This window comes from Megalops cyprinoides, chromosome 17 (assembly GCF_013368585.1).
Source record: "Megalops cyprinoides isolate fMegCyp1 chromosome 17, fMegCyp1.pri, whole genome shotgun sequence".
Lineage (NCBI taxonomy): Eukaryota > Metazoa > Chordata > Actinopteri > Elopiformes > Megalopidae > Megalops > Megalops cyprinoides.
In genome coordinates, this window is record NC_050599.1 from 15,793,418 (window position 1) to 15,814,100 (window position 20,683).

The 20,683-nt window shown below is 42.1% G+C and overlaps 2 protein-coding genes across 2 annotated transcripts; one reads left to right on the plus strand and one right to left on the minus strand.

Annotated features, from left to right (window-relative positions):
• Positions 1 to 3,230: 3,230 nt before the first annotated feature.
• gnpat (glyceronephosphate O-acyltransferase) lies at positions 3,231 to 15,334 on the minus strand. The gene is made up of 16 exons (XM_036549838.1): positions 15,170 to 15,334; positions 14,688 to 14,879; positions 13,834 to 14,010; positions 12,972 to 13,101; positions 12,570 to 12,697; positions 11,479 to 11,554; positions 10,706 to 10,857; positions 9,505 to 9,635; positions 9,024 to 9,247; positions 7,985 to 8,230; positions 7,655 to 7,734; positions 6,615 to 6,755; positions 5,905 to 6,004; positions 5,554 to 5,647; positions 5,281 to 5,342; positions 3,231 to 4,541 (listed from the first exon to the last, which is right to left on the minus strand). The coding sequence occupies exons 1-16, from the start codon at positions 15,191 to 15,193 to the stop codon at positions 4,498 to 4,500; spliced, it is 2,001 nt and encodes a 666-aa protein (XP_036405731.1). The 5' UTR covers positions 15,194 to 15,334; the 3' UTR covers positions 3,231 to 4,497.
• Positions 15,335 to 15,430: 96 nt separating this feature from the next.
• On the plus strand, positions 15,431 to 19,448 carry c17h1orf131 (chromosome 17 C1orf131 homolog). The gene is made up of 7 exons (XM_036550592.1): positions 15,431 to 15,589; positions 16,134 to 16,420; positions 17,616 to 17,669; positions 17,859 to 17,954; positions 18,144 to 18,230; positions 18,568 to 18,605; positions 18,906 to 19,448. The coding sequence occupies exons 1-7, from the start codon at positions 15,508 to 15,510 to the stop codon at positions 19,030 to 19,032; spliced, it is 771 nt and encodes a 256-aa protein (XP_036406485.1). The 5' UTR covers positions 15,431 to 15,507; the 3' UTR covers positions 19,033 to 19,448.
• Positions 19,449 to 20,683: the final 1,235 nt, after the last annotated feature.

Genomic DNA, 20,683 nt, shown 5'->3' on the forward strand with positions numbered 1-20,683 from the left:
TGTATCATAACTTTATTTCAGAAAGTTGGGGCAGAGGCAGAGAGGAGAGCCAGAAGCTACCATCTGACTAGGTTGTATTACAGTGGTTTTTACCAGTGAGTTTGTCAGGGATATTATGGTCTCAGAAGAGTTTCAGAATGTCTCAGACAGCTGGAGGGCACTGTTTCGTATTCCAGCTGAATTCTGCTGCTTCTCTATGAACAAAAAGCACCATTAACAGCATGCTCTTTGTTGGCTGAGAAAGGTTAATTACATGTTTAGCAAAAAAAAAAATAGTGGGAATCATAAATGAAAACATGAAAGCCGTGTTAGGTATCTGAAATATTCATGACTGCCTTTGCAAAAATACATTTTTCCCCATCCGTGTTTGTTTTTCAGAGCAACAATTCATGTAATTAATCACTACGTGAGTTTAAGAGAAGACTTGTATGTTTGTGTTTGCTAAAGAAACAATGGGACAAAGGGAACTGACACAATACACATGCTCACACGTAAAATTTAAATCTGGTTTTCATTAGATACTCACCACAGCCTTTGGCTCTCATCCGTGATAGGTGCTGAACATTGCTATTGAAGATGTTCTTTGCCAAAAATGACATCCACTGTGGGGGTAAACAAATAAAGACTGAAGCACACATTGGGTAATCTCCTTCTGTGTTTTGCAGACCATGTCACCTATTGAATGCGCACTGGATTCTTCTGCCTAAAGATAAATTGCTGAAAACATTACAAAGCAATTGGAACGAGGTGAAACTTTCCCTACAATGATATACACAGGCAGCATGAATGAATTACTGACTTGGGCATGTAAAATGGACTCATTATGAATGCTTTGTGTTACGTGCACATCTTGTCAGTGCTCAGAGGAGACAGACATTCTCTGAAGAGTGCCGTTTGTTTTTTTCCGAGATTTACACTTTCATAAAGCACCCAAGTACATTAAACAGACTTATGCAAAAATAGTACAAGTTGCCATTTCTAGAAATGAAGACAAAAAAACTCTTCCCCATCTCAAAAGGTCAACTCTGTAGTTCCACAGCCAACAAAATGTGAATAAATTAAAAAAAACCTTCTTCAGTTTCATTTCAGTAACAACCCATGATACAGATCTTAGTCAATAAGGTAGACATTAATGCAGGAGTAAATGTGTGCATTTTTGTGTTCACTGAACTATCTGAATTACAATATCAGGGTTTGTTTTGTTTTTGTTTTTTTAAAGTGATAATGTGCATTCCACAGATCATGACAAAAATAAAGAGAAATTGCACTCTAGGGGTTCCGGCTCACCACTTCAATTAGATTGTATTGAATTTTATTAAATCTTCTCCAGGCTGTCACTTCATTGCGGTCGCCATCCAGAAGATTATTATTTATTTTCCTGTCAGACTGGCATTTCGAAGAAATCCCACGGAGATCGAACGCTGCTCAGAGAGGGCAGTGTAAAAAATGACTGCTAATGGATTCTCTCCCCGGTGAAAGCTGTAACAATGCGCACGAGAACGTGGGACATCTTCACTTGGCAGACATCTCAAATTCTACCTACACTGGTAGCACACTGGGGAGGGGGGGGGGGGGGGGGGGGGCAGAACAGGGGGACTGTCCTTGTGTGCCATGTTCCGCATTCCTTCACTTGTTAACCTGCCTCCCTCCTCTTGCCACTGTGTTGCTTGGTGCCAAACACTCCCCAGATGTACGAGCAGTTTGTCCACTCCACCAAGGCTGGGGGAACCGTTAACTTCACAAAACCACAAAGCTAAAACGAAGGTTATCCCCCCCCCCACCACCACATTCTCAGCTAGGCAACACTACATCAAAGTCATACATGCCTACATCGGCAATATGTGAAGGCGGTTGGCCATGCAAATCAGCGAGGTGTGTGCGGCTCCATGCTAATCAGCACAGGACGAACGCAGAGAGATGAGCTGAATCAATCAGTCAGAACATTTCCAAGGTTAAAGAGTGCATAAGTCCTGGAGCGTCACTTATCTCTGTCAACATCTGTGGCGTAGAGGCGCTAAACCTCAGGCATGTGCTTGGTGAGAATTGACCAGACAACTGCACTTCTACCAGCAAGGGAACAGCCCTTGTGCTTCATCTACAACTTTACCTTCAAACACACACAGCAGGAGCTAAAGCACTCAAAACAAGCACCGTCTTCATTAATTAGGACCTTGCTTCTAGCATTACGGCCTTCACTGAAACATTTCCATATAATCAACTAATATTAATGTTGATTATAATACAGAGAAATGGTTCAGCAAGCTGAATATAAAATGCATCAACAACAAATGAATATTATAAAAATGGATTCTAGACAGGACAGTGTCACTGATGTGATTTCACTCACAAACCAAAATGACAGTGGCAACAATATGAAAGACTCCTGAAAAATCAACAGGCCTTTACAGCATGTGTTTCAACGCTGTCGAACATTTGTGCTCAAAGAATAGCAAGTCTGCCATCTAGTGGCAGACCCCTGCAGTCAAAGGGAAATAATAACTGATGCTTTGGCTTCTTGTTGCAGTTTCCTGTTCAATCCTCTTTACTTTTAGTGTCTTTCCTGTGAAGCAATACTTTAAGTGAAACAAAACCAAAACATGCATTCAGGGCGTTTACATTTTTTATGATTGCTACATATGGACCATGGATTCCACTGGTATTTCTAAATTTCACTTTATTAATATTATTTCTCTGCCTGCAAGAGTCAAGGCCTTGAACAGACAGGACGGTCAAACATGTGACTCATGAAGGCCTCTTCTTGGTCACAAACGCTAGAACAAACTCCCCAAACGTCCCAGACACATTACACACACACACAACACAGAACATCACAGTGTATACAGTCACATGGAATACCGGTAATTACACTGCCCAGAGTCACAACTTGGACCAAATTAGTCAATCAGACGTGGGTTACCAGGATATTTAACACTGCCCTCCCTGAGACACACACACACACACACACACACACACACATATACATACATACATACATACATACATACACACACACACACACACACACACACACACACACACACACACACACACACACACACACACACACATATACATACATACATACATACATACACACACACACACACACACACACACACACACACACACACGTCATGTGCCTGCATTACTCCAAGCAATTCTAACATCAGCACCCCTAAAAAGGTAGCCTGTGTTGCAAAGCAATGCAAACTTCATAATCTGGACAGTAAGGGAGTGCTTTTCACTTATTTTTAAATGAACCAAACATATATTCCAAAAGTGTATTAAAGCCATTCTTAAAATTCTGCTTGATAAACTTAAGTATATAAACCCAGCATGGCAACATGTTACAGGTCTCAGAGATATTAAATACCTTCATCATTGTCCTTTTTTTTTTTCCAAAGTTGCACTGTAAACATAAGCACATCAATTCCAACGCAGCAATACACTTCTCAGGACGTGAAGCTATCTGTCAAAATGGAGCCTTAAAAAGCAGACTTGAGTGAATAATGAGATGTTCACAGCAGGTGCATCTCGTGGAACTAAAGAAGCAGATATGACATTTGTGGGGTTTACCAATTCCCCACGGACCATTTCAACATGGTGTTCTGTATATTAAACCACAGTGAGCGGGTTCAATTACACACCCTATGAGCCTGTGACGCATACCGTCTGGATTCTGGATAAACTGTGAATTGTTACAATTTATGCAACATTGCATCATAACATTTAAAAAAATTTGGCTTAAGCCTCAGGTTCCAAGTGATCACTCAAGTCCTGGCTTTTTATAAATTATTAAAACACCCCATTTCTCATAACTCCCAGTGTCACAATGCTCTGATGGAATTTATAAACATTTTGTTTTAATATCACCCATAAGTTCCTTATTAATCACCCATTTTTTCCCTTTGCAGAAAGACAACAACCCAAGCTGGAGAGGAACAGACGTTCACAAACAACCAAATAAACATACAACATGAAATAAATATATGCAAATCACAAAAAAGAAAGCGATGTGCAACAACAAAAGGGCTATATGCAAAAAACATAGATATATATTACATTTAAATATAAAAAAAACACAGGCCTGCCACTGAATTCTTTTGTTCTGTCAAATTAGAAAACTTCAGCTGTGAGCTGGGTGGGGTTTTAGATCCAACAACATAACCATCACCATTAAAGCAGGTCTGGCAACATTAGGATCAGTTCCATTACATCAGAGAGAGGGACGTGCAAAGTGGTAAACTCAAACAGACCTATGAAACCGTTTTTATGTGTTATTAGTTCTACGAAAATCTAGAACAGCTTTAATATATGAAAGTGTCCCAGATGGCAGCCCACTAGAAGTCTTAACAAAAAACAAAACAAAAAAAAAAACACAACAAACGGCCTTGTAACCTTTTGGTAGTTGGTGCAGTCCCGTAAAATTTGGCATTATGGTAATGAAGGCATAGTGTGCTCTCCGGAGCCCCCGCTGGCTCGGGAACAGGGAGTGACTTAGAGTCTGGCAAGGACAGGTTTCTGAACGGGAACTTTACCCCCTAAACGGGAGAAACAGGAGAGAAAGTGTTGCAACTCATCAACATTGACACCTTTGATATGCCTATATGTTCCACAGTGTGTAACATAGTTCAGAACCTGGCAATGTCTTTGAATCAATGTCAGTCTGTCTTGGAGTTCTCATAGGAGTACCCATAGGAAGTACCCATAGGAAACACAAGAAAAAGTAGGTCAACTTCCACATGGTGTTGAACCGAGTTAAGTATCTGTTACGGTCCTGAGCTTTCCTTTTAACATTACAGTTAGCTAATTTTTCATCTTTTGCTTCAGCTACCCCATTAAATGGTGACTTTCTGTACACTGAATTCCTTGTACATTTGCGCCATATGTGGTTGCATGATCACTGGATTTCTGCACACACACAGTAAAATTCAGAAATTCAAAACTATTTTGGGTGGGGAAGCACTCAAATATATGAATTTAGACACAAGATCTCTGAACTCTTTGTGCAGTGAACGTATGTAGGCCACCATCCTGAAACTGCAACATAAGACAAATGTTGGTATTTTGTTGTAGTGTACTGATGTTTAAGACTGTACATTTGTAGGTTATAAAAATAGATCAGATAGGTAGTATCTTTAAAACACGATAAACAAGCAAAATAAATCATTCCCACCAAAGCAAAGAATAGTCTGAAAATAAACTGGGTTTCAACCCTTAGAATGAAGGAAAGATTCAGAAGTAGGTTTTGATTGTGTATAACTATAAAGTTATTCTTACCAAGTGTGTCTTCTAATGTTTGCACTGCCATCTTGTTCACTTTAAGAGTGACTTGATCAGCTCTGAAATGGAAAAAAAAAGCAGACAAAAGATTACAGTACAGTTTTAAACATACAACTATGATTCAACTCCAGTACAAACACAGACGCTAAACACTTACCTACAGGCACAGTGCCACAGGTTAGGTTAATGGTCCAATCACGTTTTATCTCGCAATACCTTCTGTATATACAGAAGCTAAGAACTGCCTGAAGAGAATTGATGTGAACTTACACTTTGACCTTTTTTAAGGCGTTCATCCTCAGCAAAGCGGCCAGCGCATTCTTCTGCAAGTCTGAGGAAAGGGCCTCATAGCACTTCAGGCTGTCTGTAGCAGAGCACGAAACAGACACAGGTTTAACCCCGACTGGCTGCAGTACCATTTTCAAGCAATTTCCACTGCACTCCTTTTGACCGATCCACTCTGGACCTCTGCTGTTATGAAATCACACTGCCTTAAAGAATATATCTGTCAGAGTTACCATCAGGGGATGTGGGGTAAAATAGGTCGAATGAGTGATACACAGCTGAGGTGGATTTTCGATGCCGAGTGCTAAATTCTTAACCTCTGTGACACTGGGATACCTGACAGGATGCATTTAGCAGCAAAGCTTCGCACAGCTGGGACGTACTGCCGTTCAGAAACACCTTCGCTGGCCTCCTCACAGAAGTACCGACACACCATCTGCACATGGAAGGAACAGGCATGACTAATCAACAGCCATTACAGAGAGGCTGATGCACATACAAAACGAACAGTCATGATCACTCAACACCAGTTAAGAAGAAGCTGACGCACACAAAGGAGGAATAAGCATGACCAATCAACTGGTACACCGAGGCTGATGGGTACGGCGGGGAGAAGCAGGCATGACCAATCAACACCCAGTAAAGATAGGCTGATGTGCTCAGGGAATAAATGATCACGTCCTCCTGACAGTTCAGGAGTGGTTACTGGTTCTACAGATGGTTCATTTATTGATGCTAAGAAGTGACCCCAAGTGGTGCCAAATACTGTATGTTAACTAAATCATTGTGCTGTCAGCTCAAAAACACTGCACTCCATTCAGACTCAAAGTATAGCACGGAAACATAAGTGACCGCCTCAATTTCCACCAACTACATTCTAATTGTCTTAGCGTCCAAACGAGTGCATTTTAGCCTAATTAGACTAAACAGGCATTCTCAGCAAGTACCTCCTTCACCATATGGCAGAGCCGTCATCCCCATATTTCAGAGACAAAAGACGCTTCCTTGGAATTCAAGCCGCACAGCAACGTGAAAAGCGCTCGTACCTGGTACCCTTGAAGGAAGGGCTCCAGCATGCCGTTGAGGAAGGAGAGGACGGGCTGGCCTCTGTCTGTCACCGCAATGTCCTGCTTCAGGATCTGCACGGCGCCGCACTTCATCAGCAAGTAGCAGGCCTCCTCGAAGTCCTGCCAGGGGGACGCACGCAAAGCGGGTGAAAAGGGCTCTCCAGCAAACACAATGACACAGGGGCAGAAGCTTCACGACTTCTGTTCTGCAAGACAAATGTTCTTTTAAACCTAGCGCGCACGTTAGGATTCTTGATAATCGCTGGCCCGCGAAGTGTGAATGCCCCCGAGACGCATTTACGAGAGGGGAATCTTAATGTGCGACCACCTATGGACTCTGAAACAATTTTTGAGGCCATACAGTGCTGCCCGCTGGTCACTGACGCTGCTCTACCAGGTTAAAAAGCACTTACTATAACTCCAGGACACACATCAGGCAACAAAAAAAGCAACTTTCATGCTACGTTGCATTTAGTTTCCTCTTGTGGAGTTTCCATTGTTTATAATGGTCGTCGTTTGTAGATGGACTAAATAAATCCCCCTGCTCTGTCCGTAGCTTCATAAATTCCTCCCTCTTATGCATTTTATCTTTCTTATTTCATGAACCTTTCACTGCTTTTGGCACATGATGTTATTACCGATTGGTTATTTTTCACTGGCTCCTGGCAGTCCCATACAGCTCATGAAACATTACTCTGAATCAGCAAGAGCCAAGACTGCTTGATATCCAGTCACAGCTCATAAGGTGCTCAAAAGAGTGATTATCATCGCCACAGGACCAGACACACAATGCAACCACAGGTGTTATCTCAGGGAATGATTTCAACTTGCACATCCCAAGTTTCATAAAGAGACATGGTAAATTGTTAAACTCAGAAGGGCTATTAGGAGTTCTAAAGGTAGGGTAAAATAACAAACAGAGACTGAGCTCACTGCAAATTCTTTGTGATGCAACAGTGAAGTGGTTATTGAGGAAGGTTGGAATTCATGCTGGAAGTACAACATCAAAGAGACAATACCTGAACTGCAGCTCCCGGACAGAGAATGAACTCATTGGAAAACACATTGCGAATGAATGAGAAGAAACCGTAGACATCGTCTGAAACACAAAGAGAAAGGCTTACTAGCTTAGTCTCTGACTTGCGGGTCAAGCACCTGAATAAAGAAATCTCCTTTATGCAGAGACAAGTGAAAGAAACTGCAACACCTGCTGCTAAATGTAGCAAGTACCACCATTGTACATTCAGCTGAATTCAGTCCTAAATATTCACACTGAAAGCCAAGTTCCAAGGTGTCCTGGTAGCAGAGGACCGGTTCTGCATGAAGGCGTTCAGGCTCCAATCACTCACCTTTCCTAGTGGTGGCTGCAGCTTGCATGGCTACGGCCACCAAGGCTGGGCGTACGAAAACATGCAGTATCTGGTTCCTGTAGGAGGCGACGGAGAGCACGGTGACAGCCCGGTTGAACAGGGCCTCTTCCGGGCTGGACAGCTCCTGCGTCTCCTGCGCCAGGGTGACCCGCCCCCCAGCCACACACACCAGGCCGTGATGAAGAGCGAGGCTGGAGGAGACCACCTTACTGAGGGGCTCATGGTCTAGGGAGAGAGAGAGAGGAGGCCACACCCACAGGTGTTTTCAATGAGCCGCAAGAATGCAGCACACAGCCATAAATTCATCCAGGCAGGCATGCAGGGCCCTGAGCACCACACTCAGGGACCTTTCAAACTGAGGCCCTGGGGAGGGCAGGGGCACCATCTGCGCTCCGTTACAGCCCCCCGGTCTCAAATCGGAGCTTATTATAGTGCTCCCTGAACCGCTCACATTCAAATGCTCTTGTAATGACATCGCAGAAACAGCATATCCGAACGCCCGCCTCAGTTTCTCAAGGACACACTCTGCCCGTGTACACTCTGAGTCACCAGATGAAGGGAGTAACGGATATCTCGCGTGGAACAGATGATGTCGGACTCGGGCAAACACTTTGATTTTGACATCCCTCAAATACAGGCCACTTAGGGCCAACAACAGCGCCCAGAGAGCAAAGCAAATTCCAGATAAAAAGGCTCAATGTAGTTTTGCAAACACAAACATTTTATGCCGTTTCTCTTTTGCTGTTGAACTGGTGTCACGCTTAGCAGATAACGTGTACTCTTATGAAAACTGTTTTCAAAGTATCAACTGACTTTTTAACCACTTTTCAGTTCTATAAGACATACACACGTAACGGAACTAAGGGTTCATGTTTATTGAGGTATGATTAGATGAAATCCAATATTCAGTAATAGTAAATGATGTGCCTTGATCACCAACCAAGCCACTGATTGGGGACTAATAAACATGCAAATGGAAAAAAAAAAAACAGTGTTTCCGCTTTATGCCGTGTCGTACCAGGCCAGTCCAGGAAGGCGCCGAAAGAGCGGGCTACATCCCGCAGCCAGGCCACCTGCTCTGTCAGCAGCGCTGAGTCCAGTCCGTCCAGGTTCTGCAGCAGGACGGTGGCGATCAGAACCCAGGGCCTCAGAACCATGTTCTCCTCCTGCTGCCGCACCAGCCGGTAGGCCGTGTCATTCACGAAGCTCTGCGTCTCCTCGCTCGGCCTTCTGGGAATATGCCTGCAACATCCGGTCAAGAACACTCAGCTGGTAGAGGACGACAATGGGATCAAATCAGTCCAAGTCACAAAAAATCGGTCACATCAAATTAACTTAGGAAGAAATAAGATCAGAAAACTGAGATATATCCTACTAAAACAGTCAAGACACCTATTTTGCCAAAAACAAAAACCTTATACTTTAGTAGTTGTCCAAATATTCCTACTGAGGTACTCTTCCTGTGGTGTAATGACAGGTGTCTGGAGGCCGGTGTGTACCTGGGGATCAGGTTGTAATGGGACCGGTTGATTCTGCCCTGGGCCAGGGTGCGGACGGACACCGGATGACCAAAATACACATGTATACTCCCATAGTCTTCGCTGAGGATTCTCCGAGCTTTCAGCAACCCCTGAAAGTCAAGTCAACACAGACCAATGAGACGTAAACTGCAGGACCATTACCGTCACTCTATTTACATTTACATACACTCCTGTGACACTCTCATCCAGAACTACTTACAAAGGTACAAACGCACATGCAGTGAGGTCTGATGACCAATGATACACACAGAAAAAGAGAGACCGCATCTGAACATGTGTCAATCCATCACACAATGTTATAATAACTAGTGCCATTGTGAATACAGATGTACTACAATGAACACAGAATATTTCAATATCGATAGACTGTGGACAAACACAAAGACACATCTGGCTTTATGCTTTTCATACGCTGGCCTGGGAAACAGGCTGAGTCTCTCAGGAACCGGTCTAGCTATCCTGGAGTTCACCCTTCAGTGGTCTCAGTAACCCAGCCATTACAAATGTGCGGGTGCTGGTGACTTCCTTGGCCGGCACGGCTGTCACGCTGACTGACAGCGTGACGGGAGTGACAGCTGGACTGACACATGGAGGGGGGATACTCGCTGGGCTTGACCACGGGTGTCAGACTCGATTCCAGGAGTGCTGTGTGCATGTTATTTCTCATTCCATCCAATTCCCCTCCCGACATTAAATCAAATTATCTAATTAGCCACACATAATTTCACCCATGCACACCCCAAAATACACTGGAGTGTTTCTTGAGTACAGGCCACAAATTCAACATTACAGCTGCGGTTCACCACCAGCAGTGCCTCTCAGCCACCTTCCCCCTGGAGCCAGGGAATCTTTTTCCAGCTTTTTCCTCAAAATTGACTCTGGCTTTTCCTCCTTTATTGATCCACTCTGGAAATGGAAGCATGTTCTCTGTCCAGTTCTTTGTGACGCTGTGATTGTTCAAACGTGCAACGACAACTACATATTGATTGACTGATTGATCGTGCACTGAGTCAATGACTGGGCTAATTGAGGATCTGTGGACAGAGGTTGGACACCGGCGCACATGGCCTTCGGGAAGACTCGCATTCCTGCCTGTGACTCTCCCAGATGGACTGTTTGGCCCTGATTTACTGAGATGGACTGTTTGGGTGTGACTTACCGAAGTGGACTCTTTGGGTTTGGGGACGCCCAGGAGCTCGCGGGCGTACAGAGTCTCCTCCAGAATTCTCTCGTAGCTGATGCTGATTGGCACTAAGCTGACGTCAAAGACCTCCCCCTTAAAGAAGGGCTCCATCACGATGTTCAACAGACCTGATATACACACGCACAGAGGCAGAAGGGTGGAGTGGAAACCACAGTCAGAAACCTGCCAAGCATTATTACTTGTCCATAAATCTTCTAGTTGTCGAGAGCAGATTCCAGACCCCTGTGACACATTTAAAAAAAAACATACTGGATTTTTCTCTGAATTGGCCATGTTCACTTCAAACTCTGTTGTGCACGTCTGCATTATATTTTAAAAAATCAACATAAGGCACTTTTGGGCCTCAGATTTTGATACATTGCGCAATTGTTCATATCCCGTGAGCAAGACTGCAGAACATTTGGCAAAGGCAGCAGAAAAACCATTTCCTGTCACTTCATATTTGCTTCCTGACATGCAAAACGGCACAGAATAAATAAGTAAAAGCCTGACACAAAACAAATACATGAAAGCCTAAAAAAAACAAATCCATAAAAGCCTGGCATTTCTCAAAAAAAAAGCAGTCAGCACTGACCTAAATCAAACCTAGAGCTAAGTCAGTGTGGATGTGTACAAGTATACAGCTACTGGGATTAACTCAGAAATAATGTCACTGTTCTGCAGCAGTACCCCACAAGTGACCCCAATCATAATCACAGACATTCTGTCCCCAAATACATATTACATACCCAATTTAGGGGTCAATGACTTGCATGTGCGGCTTCTTGTCCCTTCCAAGAAGAACTCTATTGGGGCATATCCATTCTGAAGAAAAAACAAAGTGTCAGACACTGCATACGCAAATTAATATTGTGCCCTTTAAAACTGTATTACAGCTTGTCTAATCAGCAAGAATGTACACTGTGTAAACTATTAATCAACCTGATGAAGAATGATTAAAAAGTATATCATTAAAATTTCAAATCAAATGACAAAGCTAAATTTGCAATCCACAACCAAAATTTAATGGACAGCCAATAGGTTACAGCTTCCCCTAGTGGTCTTTTATGGAAATGCTGTTCTTGCACTTGTATTGTATTGTAGGTTCTTGCACTGCAAATTCCATTTTGTTTTCATCTTCTTTTTGAAAATATATCCCTCATTTAAACTTCTAAATAGTGCAAGAAACAACTAACACTTTAAAAACTATGCAGCTACAGTAGTTCAACTAATAAACTATTTAAATAATTTATTGTATGTGTTTGGTTAGAGTTAAAGTCTGCAGATACAGCCCTCCTTGGCAAGGAGGTAAGAAGCAAGGTCATTCAGTATATAACAGCAGCATACTTCATAATATTATCTAACGACTTAAAGATACCATTTTCTGAACTCTTAAGAGCTAGAAAACCTCACTCTCTTTCTGTCTTTTGAACTGTCATGAAGTATCAAGCTGTCAACCAATGAGTATCAGACATCCAGCTGATGGTTCCAGGGTCAGAGAAGTCATACAGAGGGTTATGCTGGCAACACCAGGAGGGGAGTGTGTTTGCTGCTAAAAGTCATACAAAGCCTGCAGTCATTCTCTCTTAACCCTTAATCCTATGGGCTACAGTTTGTCCCTTCAGCAGTTCTGTTTTTTTTTTCATTTTATAAATTATACAAGTTTGTTTGAAACTGCTGTGAAACTCATTTTACTATTGAATCACAGAACTGCATTAAGTATCAAAACATTCTCTGACACAAAGTGCTCACAGCTTTCAAGAGATCATTGTTTGCCTGTGGTCTGCAGTATCTGAACCTAAAAAATGACTTTATTTGATCTACGATGAACGTCACTCACCCTCAGCATTGTTTTCACGTATTCGGAGAAAACAGCCCAGTAAAGCTTATCGCCTCCGAACGACCGGCGGATGAAAAAAGCACCAGACATTCGCAACATCTCACCAATGAACTTCATGCCCAGGAAGTCTGCAGGGAATAGCAAAAGGAAATCGCTCAGGGATGAGCAGGACTGCCCCGGAAACAAATCAGCCTGTGAGACGACACTGACACCACTGGTGGGGCTGCATACTAAGGGTGACTGAAAGCTTCCACTTCTTCAGACAGGCCTGGCCATCTGAAAAGTGGAATATACTAATGGTTTAGTATATTACCTGGCCATGGTGGCAATAACTACCATGGCCAGGTATTATACTAAACCATTCCAGCTGAAATGACCAGCAGGGGCAAGTCATATACTAACCCATTCCAGCAGCGATGACCGGCAGGGCTAGGTCATAGGTGTAGAGGATGTAGGACATGATGAGGAAGTCAATGTAACTGCGGTGACTGGGAAGCAGCACCACCGGGTATTCCTGAATGGCCTGCTGAAGCTGAGGGGAAATAGTACGTTTAATTATTAACGATCCTCCAATGCTGCTCAGGAGAGCAAAAACTCATTATTACTATTCACAATGTTTGGCAGGTCCTGCACTGTAATGTAATATCAATTCTGTTGAAGTGTGTCACTTGGGGACCAAAGCTGCAGAAATCCAGTATCATCATCTCGCTATGAAAGTAAATTCCCATCTGCGAAGATACACAGCAGATGCTCTGTGGCTGTTACCCGGGAGGGTTACAGAAGGAGAGAGCACAAAATCTAAATGCTTTCGACTCTATTCGCCTCACCCCTACTCAGTGAGCATGTGTGAATTTTTCCCTTCTGGTCAGGATGGGTGGAGACTCACTGGAGTCCGCACAGTGACCACTCCTCTGGACAATGCGAACACAAGAGGATCACCAACAACTAACCCAGGAAAGAGAATTAAAGTTATGTGGGGGATTGTAGGTACCAGGAAGTCTGAGAAGATATCAGGGGGGTCTGTGGGGGCACTCATCAAACAGAATGGGATCTACATTTGATCAATGTAAATTTTCATGGGAAAGACTGAAACCAACACAGCAACAAAAGATGTGATATCGCACTCTAGGAACAATGACACTGCATATGTGTGTGTGTGCGTGTGTGTTGGGGGGGGGTTGTTGTAATGGTGCACTCCCTTCTCCTCTACACTTGCTTGCTGTGCCTGACTGTGCTGAGTGGGTGGGGCAGCTGGAGGACTCACCCTCTGGATGCCCTCCTCGTTGACACGGACGCCCTGGAAGAGGGCCTTGAAGGCTTTGCTGAGGGTGAAGGCAAAGAAGCGAATGGTGCTGAGCTGCAGCCGGTGCGCCATCTCCTCCAGAATGCCCGCAGCCTCCTCCTGGATGATATCCATGGCCTCGCCTGTCTCCTTGGACACCTGAACACAAGATGGGAGCCATGTCGTTTTACTCAGAGTGACCTGTCAGACTGTCAGCCTACTTCCAGAGCAGACTCCCCGTCTGGAACAGCACTAATCTAATCACTGCCGTTATCTAGAACTGACACGTCCACACAACTGGCTGTCGTAAGAGCACTAGTAACTGATGAAGAAAAAAAAAAAAAAACAGGTTTGGCCCCTGTGAGCAGATTCCACACCCAAAACTTTTTTTCTTGCCAAGGATCCTGGCCTGCAAAAATTTACCCCAGGCACATATAGTCTGGTATTTCATTAAGGCTCATAAATTTTAAATTCACTCAATATAAACCCTAATTAGTTTTGGAATTAAGAGAAAGGACAACGCCACTGATCTTAAGTTTTTATTGGGAAATCTTGGATCTTGGGAAAACTGGATCTTGCAAAGTTTTAAACAATTAATAAAATGAACTGAATTCATGCTTTGGCCTACCATGCCTTTCAGATACACTCCTTATGACTGCTGTACACATGCCAAATGGACTAATAGTTCACACATTTACACGAACACTGGAAACTATTCAAAAATTATACAATGAAATCAAACGCTCCATGCAATTGAGTGTCATGCACAACAGATGTGTGCTTAATTTCTTTCTTCTTTGTTCATTTCTGACAAAGGCAACACTTCCACATCTTACCTGGTTAACAACATAGTGCAGCTGTTCGGACTGGAGCACGATGGTCTTGAGCATGCTCGCTTTGCAGGGAGTCATGCCCTTGTAGAGAACTGGCGTATAACACCTCAGTGCGTATCTCAAGTCACTGGAGTTTCTCCTCTCTTCCAGGACATCCTCGAAGTCATCTCTCTTCTTTAATGCGGGGTCCCTTTGCTTCACACACACACACAAATATCACAACATATGACTCTCCCATATCGAACTAGATGAAACGCACAGACAGTAGAACTGTTCTGTGGTTGGCCAGTGATCCCTAGCTACTTTCTTGCATGACAGTAGTCGTCAAAAACATTACAATTATGCAGCTAGTTACCAAGCTAGCTGGTCAGTGTGGACTATTAAGGCTAGGCTAGCTTGCTTGTCAACGTTAGCTACTGTCGGAATAGCTAAATAGCGAAGGTTAGCTAGCTGAGTTTATTCGACATTCATTTGACCATACATACCGAATACAAGGCTTTTGATGCCATTCCTTATAATGAATAAATATAACAAAATAGACCCTGCATGCACCGTGACACTGCAGCCCTGTATAACGAAGTTACAATTTAAAATCCAAACAAACTTTACGATTTGAGCAAGAGAGAAGTGGCTTGCTTCACATGTTGGGCGTGCCGTTCAGTCAGGAGAGGCACGGTTTCCTGTACGTACGGTGGCCGAGAACAGACAAATCACTACCGGCTTCCGCTTTGCAACAGCACGTGAAAACATTTTGGTTGTACAGTAAATTTGTTAATGTTAGCTTCCTAGCTGTTGCGTTTCATTGCCACCCAAACAGATAAAAATGAGTCGTAAAATTGACGAAGATGGTGGAGATACCGATCATAAATTTCTAGATGATGTATTGAATAAGCTTTATGATTTTGGTAAGTGGTTAGACAAATGTTTAGCTAACGTCAAGTACGTATCTCACTATGCCTATCGATAACCGATTTGTAAGTTTAACTTCTGGCAATTCTGAAAACGCATTTTAATTTGGGGAAGTAGTTGTCTAGCTGGCCAGTAACTTACTGATGTATGTAACTGTTTCCCCATAATTATATTTACCCAGCGTCTCCCCAAAGTTGCATTGATTTGCCTAGCGAGACCAGCTAACGTTGAGTGGCAATGTGTAAATAGCATATCACCCAACGTCTTGGTTGATAGCTAGCAAGTTACATTATGGCATCAGATAGAAACAATTGTTTTGTGCTGTGCTGTCGTTTGTTGATTTTACATTCCGTTATCTGACCAATCCAGAACTTTAAGGTTTCTGAGCATATTATTTATTCCATGCACACGCCACAGTTAAATATGCGATAGCTGTATCTCAAAAACTAGTTGATGAATGTTTTGCTAGCAGTTTGATATGAACTTGATGGTGCTTGTTAAATGTTTACCTGTTATTTAAAAAAAAAAATCTCTCTTAAGGGGATGGAGCACGACAAGGAAGGAAAAAGAAATCGCTGAAGCCTAAGAAAAGGAAATGTAGTGAAGAGGAAAAGGAGTTAACCTCTGTTTGCAATGGCAACGAGGACAGTGTTGACGAATGCCATGAGCTGACAGAGCAACGTATCGTAGTGACTGCTGTCTCAGAATCCAGTAAAGATGGGAATACAAGATTGGCCACAAAACGACCTGCACAAGTAGAGATAGTGACGTTCCAAGACCCCTCAAAGAAAAAGAAAGTGACAAAAACCCTAGCCCCTGAAGTGAAGGTAGGTATTATTTGAAAAAAAAATTGGAATAGTAAGACTATGTACAGTATTTTTATTAAAGAACTATACAGACTTCAGATACTTTTTAGGTGCATCTGAGCTCTCACACAGACTTAGAGCTGTTGCTGTAGGAGTTATTCTCTTAAGTGTTTGTTTTTCAGTCCCAAAAAAACATATTAATTTTTCTTAGAAAGGCGTTTTTGCAGGTAAAAGCCAAATTTGTTAGTATTTTGAATGTGATGGTGTTTTTTAATTTGTTGCAGTTTTTAAATAATTTTGTATTACTTTGGGTCAGAAGCAAATGGTTACATCTCTGCAGACTATGTTCTGGAAACCAACATTTCTGATTCTTGTTTTGTGGCATATACTGTATGTGGGGAGGTGTCCACTGTATTGTGTCTAAACGTCAGTCTGCCCATGCATGACAACCTACAAGGCCACTTTTTGTAAGATTAGAGGTTACTGTACTGCTTTGTTATAGGTGGGGATTTGTCTGTTTTGGAGATAGATGCAGACCTCATCACATCAAGGATTCTGCTGTCCTTGCCCTTGCGGCAAAGCATAGTGGAGCTGGCAGGCTGCCAGCCTGATTTCTAATGTGATTCATCTCGGCAATGGTCAGCTTCTATTAAGTGTCTTGAAGGTGTCGGGGAGCTGAGACATTAGTCATCCCGGTTTTCCACTGGAGTCTCTGTTCTGATTTTATGAAATATTCATGAGACGTTGGATTAGTATCCCTCAAGACCTTTCTAGTCCATCATGGAGTCGTCGCAATCATAACAAATGTGAAGCACTGAGGCAATTTAGTCCCGTTTAGTCAGATATGAATGAGGCCGTGATATGGGTGTGCTGCTTTATAATTAGCAGATAGCTAATGTGTTGATTTCATTTCACATTTCTGGTATTTCTTTCAAAACTGGGACGCAGGTTTTGTAATAAATTACAAACCTGAGACAACTGGCATTTCTAATACTTTAATTTGAGAACAGAATTGCAAAATGTTAGGGCTTGCAATTTGCATTGGAAGATGGATCACAGTTTGGAATTGTCTGTCCCAACCTTTTAAAAGCTTATTTATGTCTACATGAAATTGGTATATTAATGGCATGTGTTTTTGCAGTTGTTTCTTTGCATTTTTGGTTCTCATTTCTGCAAATTCATTCTCAGACATTAATTTCTCACACTCCCTTTCCAGCCTCCCCCAACAGAAGAGAAGAAAGAGGACTCAAAAGAATTCAGTCTGGAAAAGGTGGCCAAGATCAATATTTTGCCTGCAAAAAAAAATGTTGGGAAGTCTAATTGCATGCAGATTCCTTAATGGTGGTTACATATTAACTGTATATGCAACATTAAAAGATGAATCGACACTGTAATATTGGTGACTTTTAGTTACCTGAAATTTATAGTTATTAACTCTAGCTTTTCTTTTTTTGTAAAGGCACGGTTGGAGGTTCACAGATTTGGAATTACTGGGTATCAGAAAGAACAGCAGAGAATGTTTGAACAAGAGCGAGCCATCATGTTAGGAGCCAAGGTAGGATGTCTAGAATATCTCATTTAAGACATGTCCAATGTCATTACAGTCCAAGAAAGGGTTCAAATTGATGGTCCTCTCCTTTCAATCATTGATGGTGTTGACCGTTTATGTTGTTTGATGAGTCTGTTAGCGTATGGTCCTGCAAATTGAATCAGATTACAAAGTCTGATGACTTGTGTTATACAGCCACCCAAGAAGGAATACGTCAATTACAAAGTTTATCAACAAATGATAAAGGAGAAGAAGCTGAAAGCAAAAGAAGAGGTGAAACTGGTGAGTTGGATCATTTTGGTTATCAGCATGCTTCATCTGTGGCCTAACTCAGTGAAATGTCTTTGTTTGGGTTTTTACTTTTTTGCAATGAGGAGCAGTGTAGTTCCTATGCGTATACACACACACACACACACACACACACACACACACAGTATGTATGTATGTCTGTATGTATGTATGTGTAACTCCTGAGACACCATGCATTTTGTGAAGGTAATAAGTAAACTGCAGGTGTTTCCCCTCCCCAATGTTCTGTTGAATGTCATGATAGTCTTGAATGTGTTTTGGGCCACCTTAGCATAGAGGAGTTTAATTTTATCCTGATCCATTTCCCCAGGACAATAAGAAAACGAAAAAAAGAGAGAGCAAGCCCAGGTAAGCAAAACCTTTCTGATGATTATTCCCTGTATCATAGCTATTCATAATGTATTGTGTCCTGCTTAGTTCTTAGTCTTTGATGGGGCAAACTACAGATATAGTTTTCTCTTGTTCACTGATACTGAATAAATAAATGAAACATAAATCTTTGCAACATCTTTTCTCACAATGCAATAGAATTAGTAGGAATGCTCAGCTTACTCTTTAACTAAAAACCATTTATACTTCACGTGTAGATAGGAAATTTATATCGACACTCTATATGTCAGTGTTAATGTTGTTCTGTTATTTTTACAGAGATGAGAAAAAGAAGGCCTCTTCAAGTGTCATACCAACAGGCCAGGTGGGGCGGTTTAAAAACGGAATGCTGGTGTTAAGCTCCAAGGAAATACAAAGGATAAAATCCTCCAAAGTGATAAAGTGAAAGTTTTTCCAAATGTGTAACATTTGTGGCTGTGCCACATTTGACAAAAATGTGTTTGTGTACCAAATATTAAATATGAATATGCAGAACACTCTGCAGATGAACTGTTGGATGTGGTAAATATATTTTATGCAATAGCTTCCTCTGTATCAGGATCTTTCCCAGATTTGGGCCCGTTCTTTTTGATTTTATTCAGTTTGTAGAATACTGCTGAAGGCCTTTTTGTGTTGCAGCTAAAATGCATAAAAACACTTCAGGCTGTTTCACCCTTTATTGCCCCAAGACAGAATCAAATGGAGAAGCCTGTTTATATGCCATCACAGTTTATTGATTTTAAAAAGGGGAAAAAGACATTGCTTTTCTTTTCTTTTACACTATATATTATGAAAACAATGCCAATACAATGCATTTCATATACAAACCACTGAAAAGTACAAAACATTTACATTTTGGGAGAAATGAAAACTAAATAAAATACACAATTCTAGAAAAATTTCAGCTTTTGTGAACACACAAACAGGACACCAATGCTTTGGTGTCCTTCGGGACTAGCTGGCATTTCCTTGGGGCAGGGTTATCTGTACTAGACCTAGTTCTCTGGTAGGCCAGCACAGAAAGAGGGCACCTGCAGCTCCAGGGCCTATCAGTGTGCTTGTCTCTAGATTTTCCCAGAGAAAATCTTCTCCCAGATGCTACAACATCTCTGTAGCATGGTCAGATAAACTAGATGTTATCACTGCTGCAAAGTGTAGATTTCTAAAACCGAATATACTCACAAAAGTCAATAAATAAGATAAAATAAATACACATGTCAAATGGCTGTCACAGAGTTGGGTTTGCTGACTGAAAGAAAATAGTTTTTAATCGCACAACACTGGCTGTTTCTAGCACCGTTTTTAGATGATGTTCACATTCGAAAGCAGGCTACCGTGTCGAAAAATAAAACGCATGCCAAACACACCACTACATGACATATAGAGAGGGAAAGCTACTATGTGTATTACTACTAAGATTCCTAGGATTTCAGGGGGCTTTGTCTCTGCAGTCTGTGGGTGCTAGGTACAAGAGTGGCTGCAGGTCTCCACTTCAAGCACGACCCCAGACCGACAAACACTTCTTCTGTAAGAAGGGGAGCGCTCATTACGCACAAATGCTCTCCTGCTAATGCTCAGGCACAGTGCAGACCGTAAGCTGGACGTTTCTGTGAAAACAAACTGGCCCTCGCCACAAAAAACCATTGCGACAGGGAAACACTTGTCACGTGAGCTTTCCCCTTCATCTCGTTTATTCTGGGAATGGTCACATTCACGGTTCAGTTTTTACACAACGGATCCATCAGAAAGAACTTTATCTAATCTACTTTATCTTACATCAGTATTATGACATGTTTTAATGTACAATATGATGGCTCTGTTTGGAGGAAACTGCAAATAGCATTTGACAACTGCAGAAAACATCTGAATTATTTAAAAAAAATACCTGAATTGATAAATCACTTAACATGGACCACATATACACTTGCAGGAGAATTACGTATTTTGGAGGTGGGAGCAGAGGTCTACTATTAACTCCAATAAATATCCACATTTTTCCATTTTCAACAAAGGGCTGTAATATACCTCCTCCAGAAATAGAGCAAAAGAGAAGCAAC

Bases quoted from the DNA above. Each gene is read 5' to 3' on its own strand.
- gnpat (XM_036549838.1), bottom strand. From the start codon at position 15,193: ATGGCATCAAAAGCCTTGTATTCG. The intron at 14,880-15,169 runs GTATGTATGGTC...GTGTGTGTGAAG, and splicing joins CATCAAAAGCCTTGTATTCG to CAAAGGGACCCCGCATTAAA. The intron at 5,343-5,553 runs GTAAGTTCACAT...TTTCCATTTCAG, and splicing joins GCCTTAAAAAAGGTCAAAGT to AGCTGATCAAGTCACTCTTA.
- c17h1orf131 (XM_036550592.1), top strand. From the start codon at position 15,508: ATGAGTCGTAAAATTGACGAAGATGGTGGAGATACCGATCATAAATTT. The intron at 17,670-17,858 runs GTGGCCAAGATC...TTTTTTGTAAAG, and splicing joins AAGAATTCAGTCTGGAAAAG to GCACGGTTGGAGGTTCACAG. The intron at 17,955-18,143 runs GTAGGATGTCTA...TGTGTTATACAG, and splicing joins CCATCATGTTAGGAGCCAAG to CCACCCAAGAAGGAATACGT.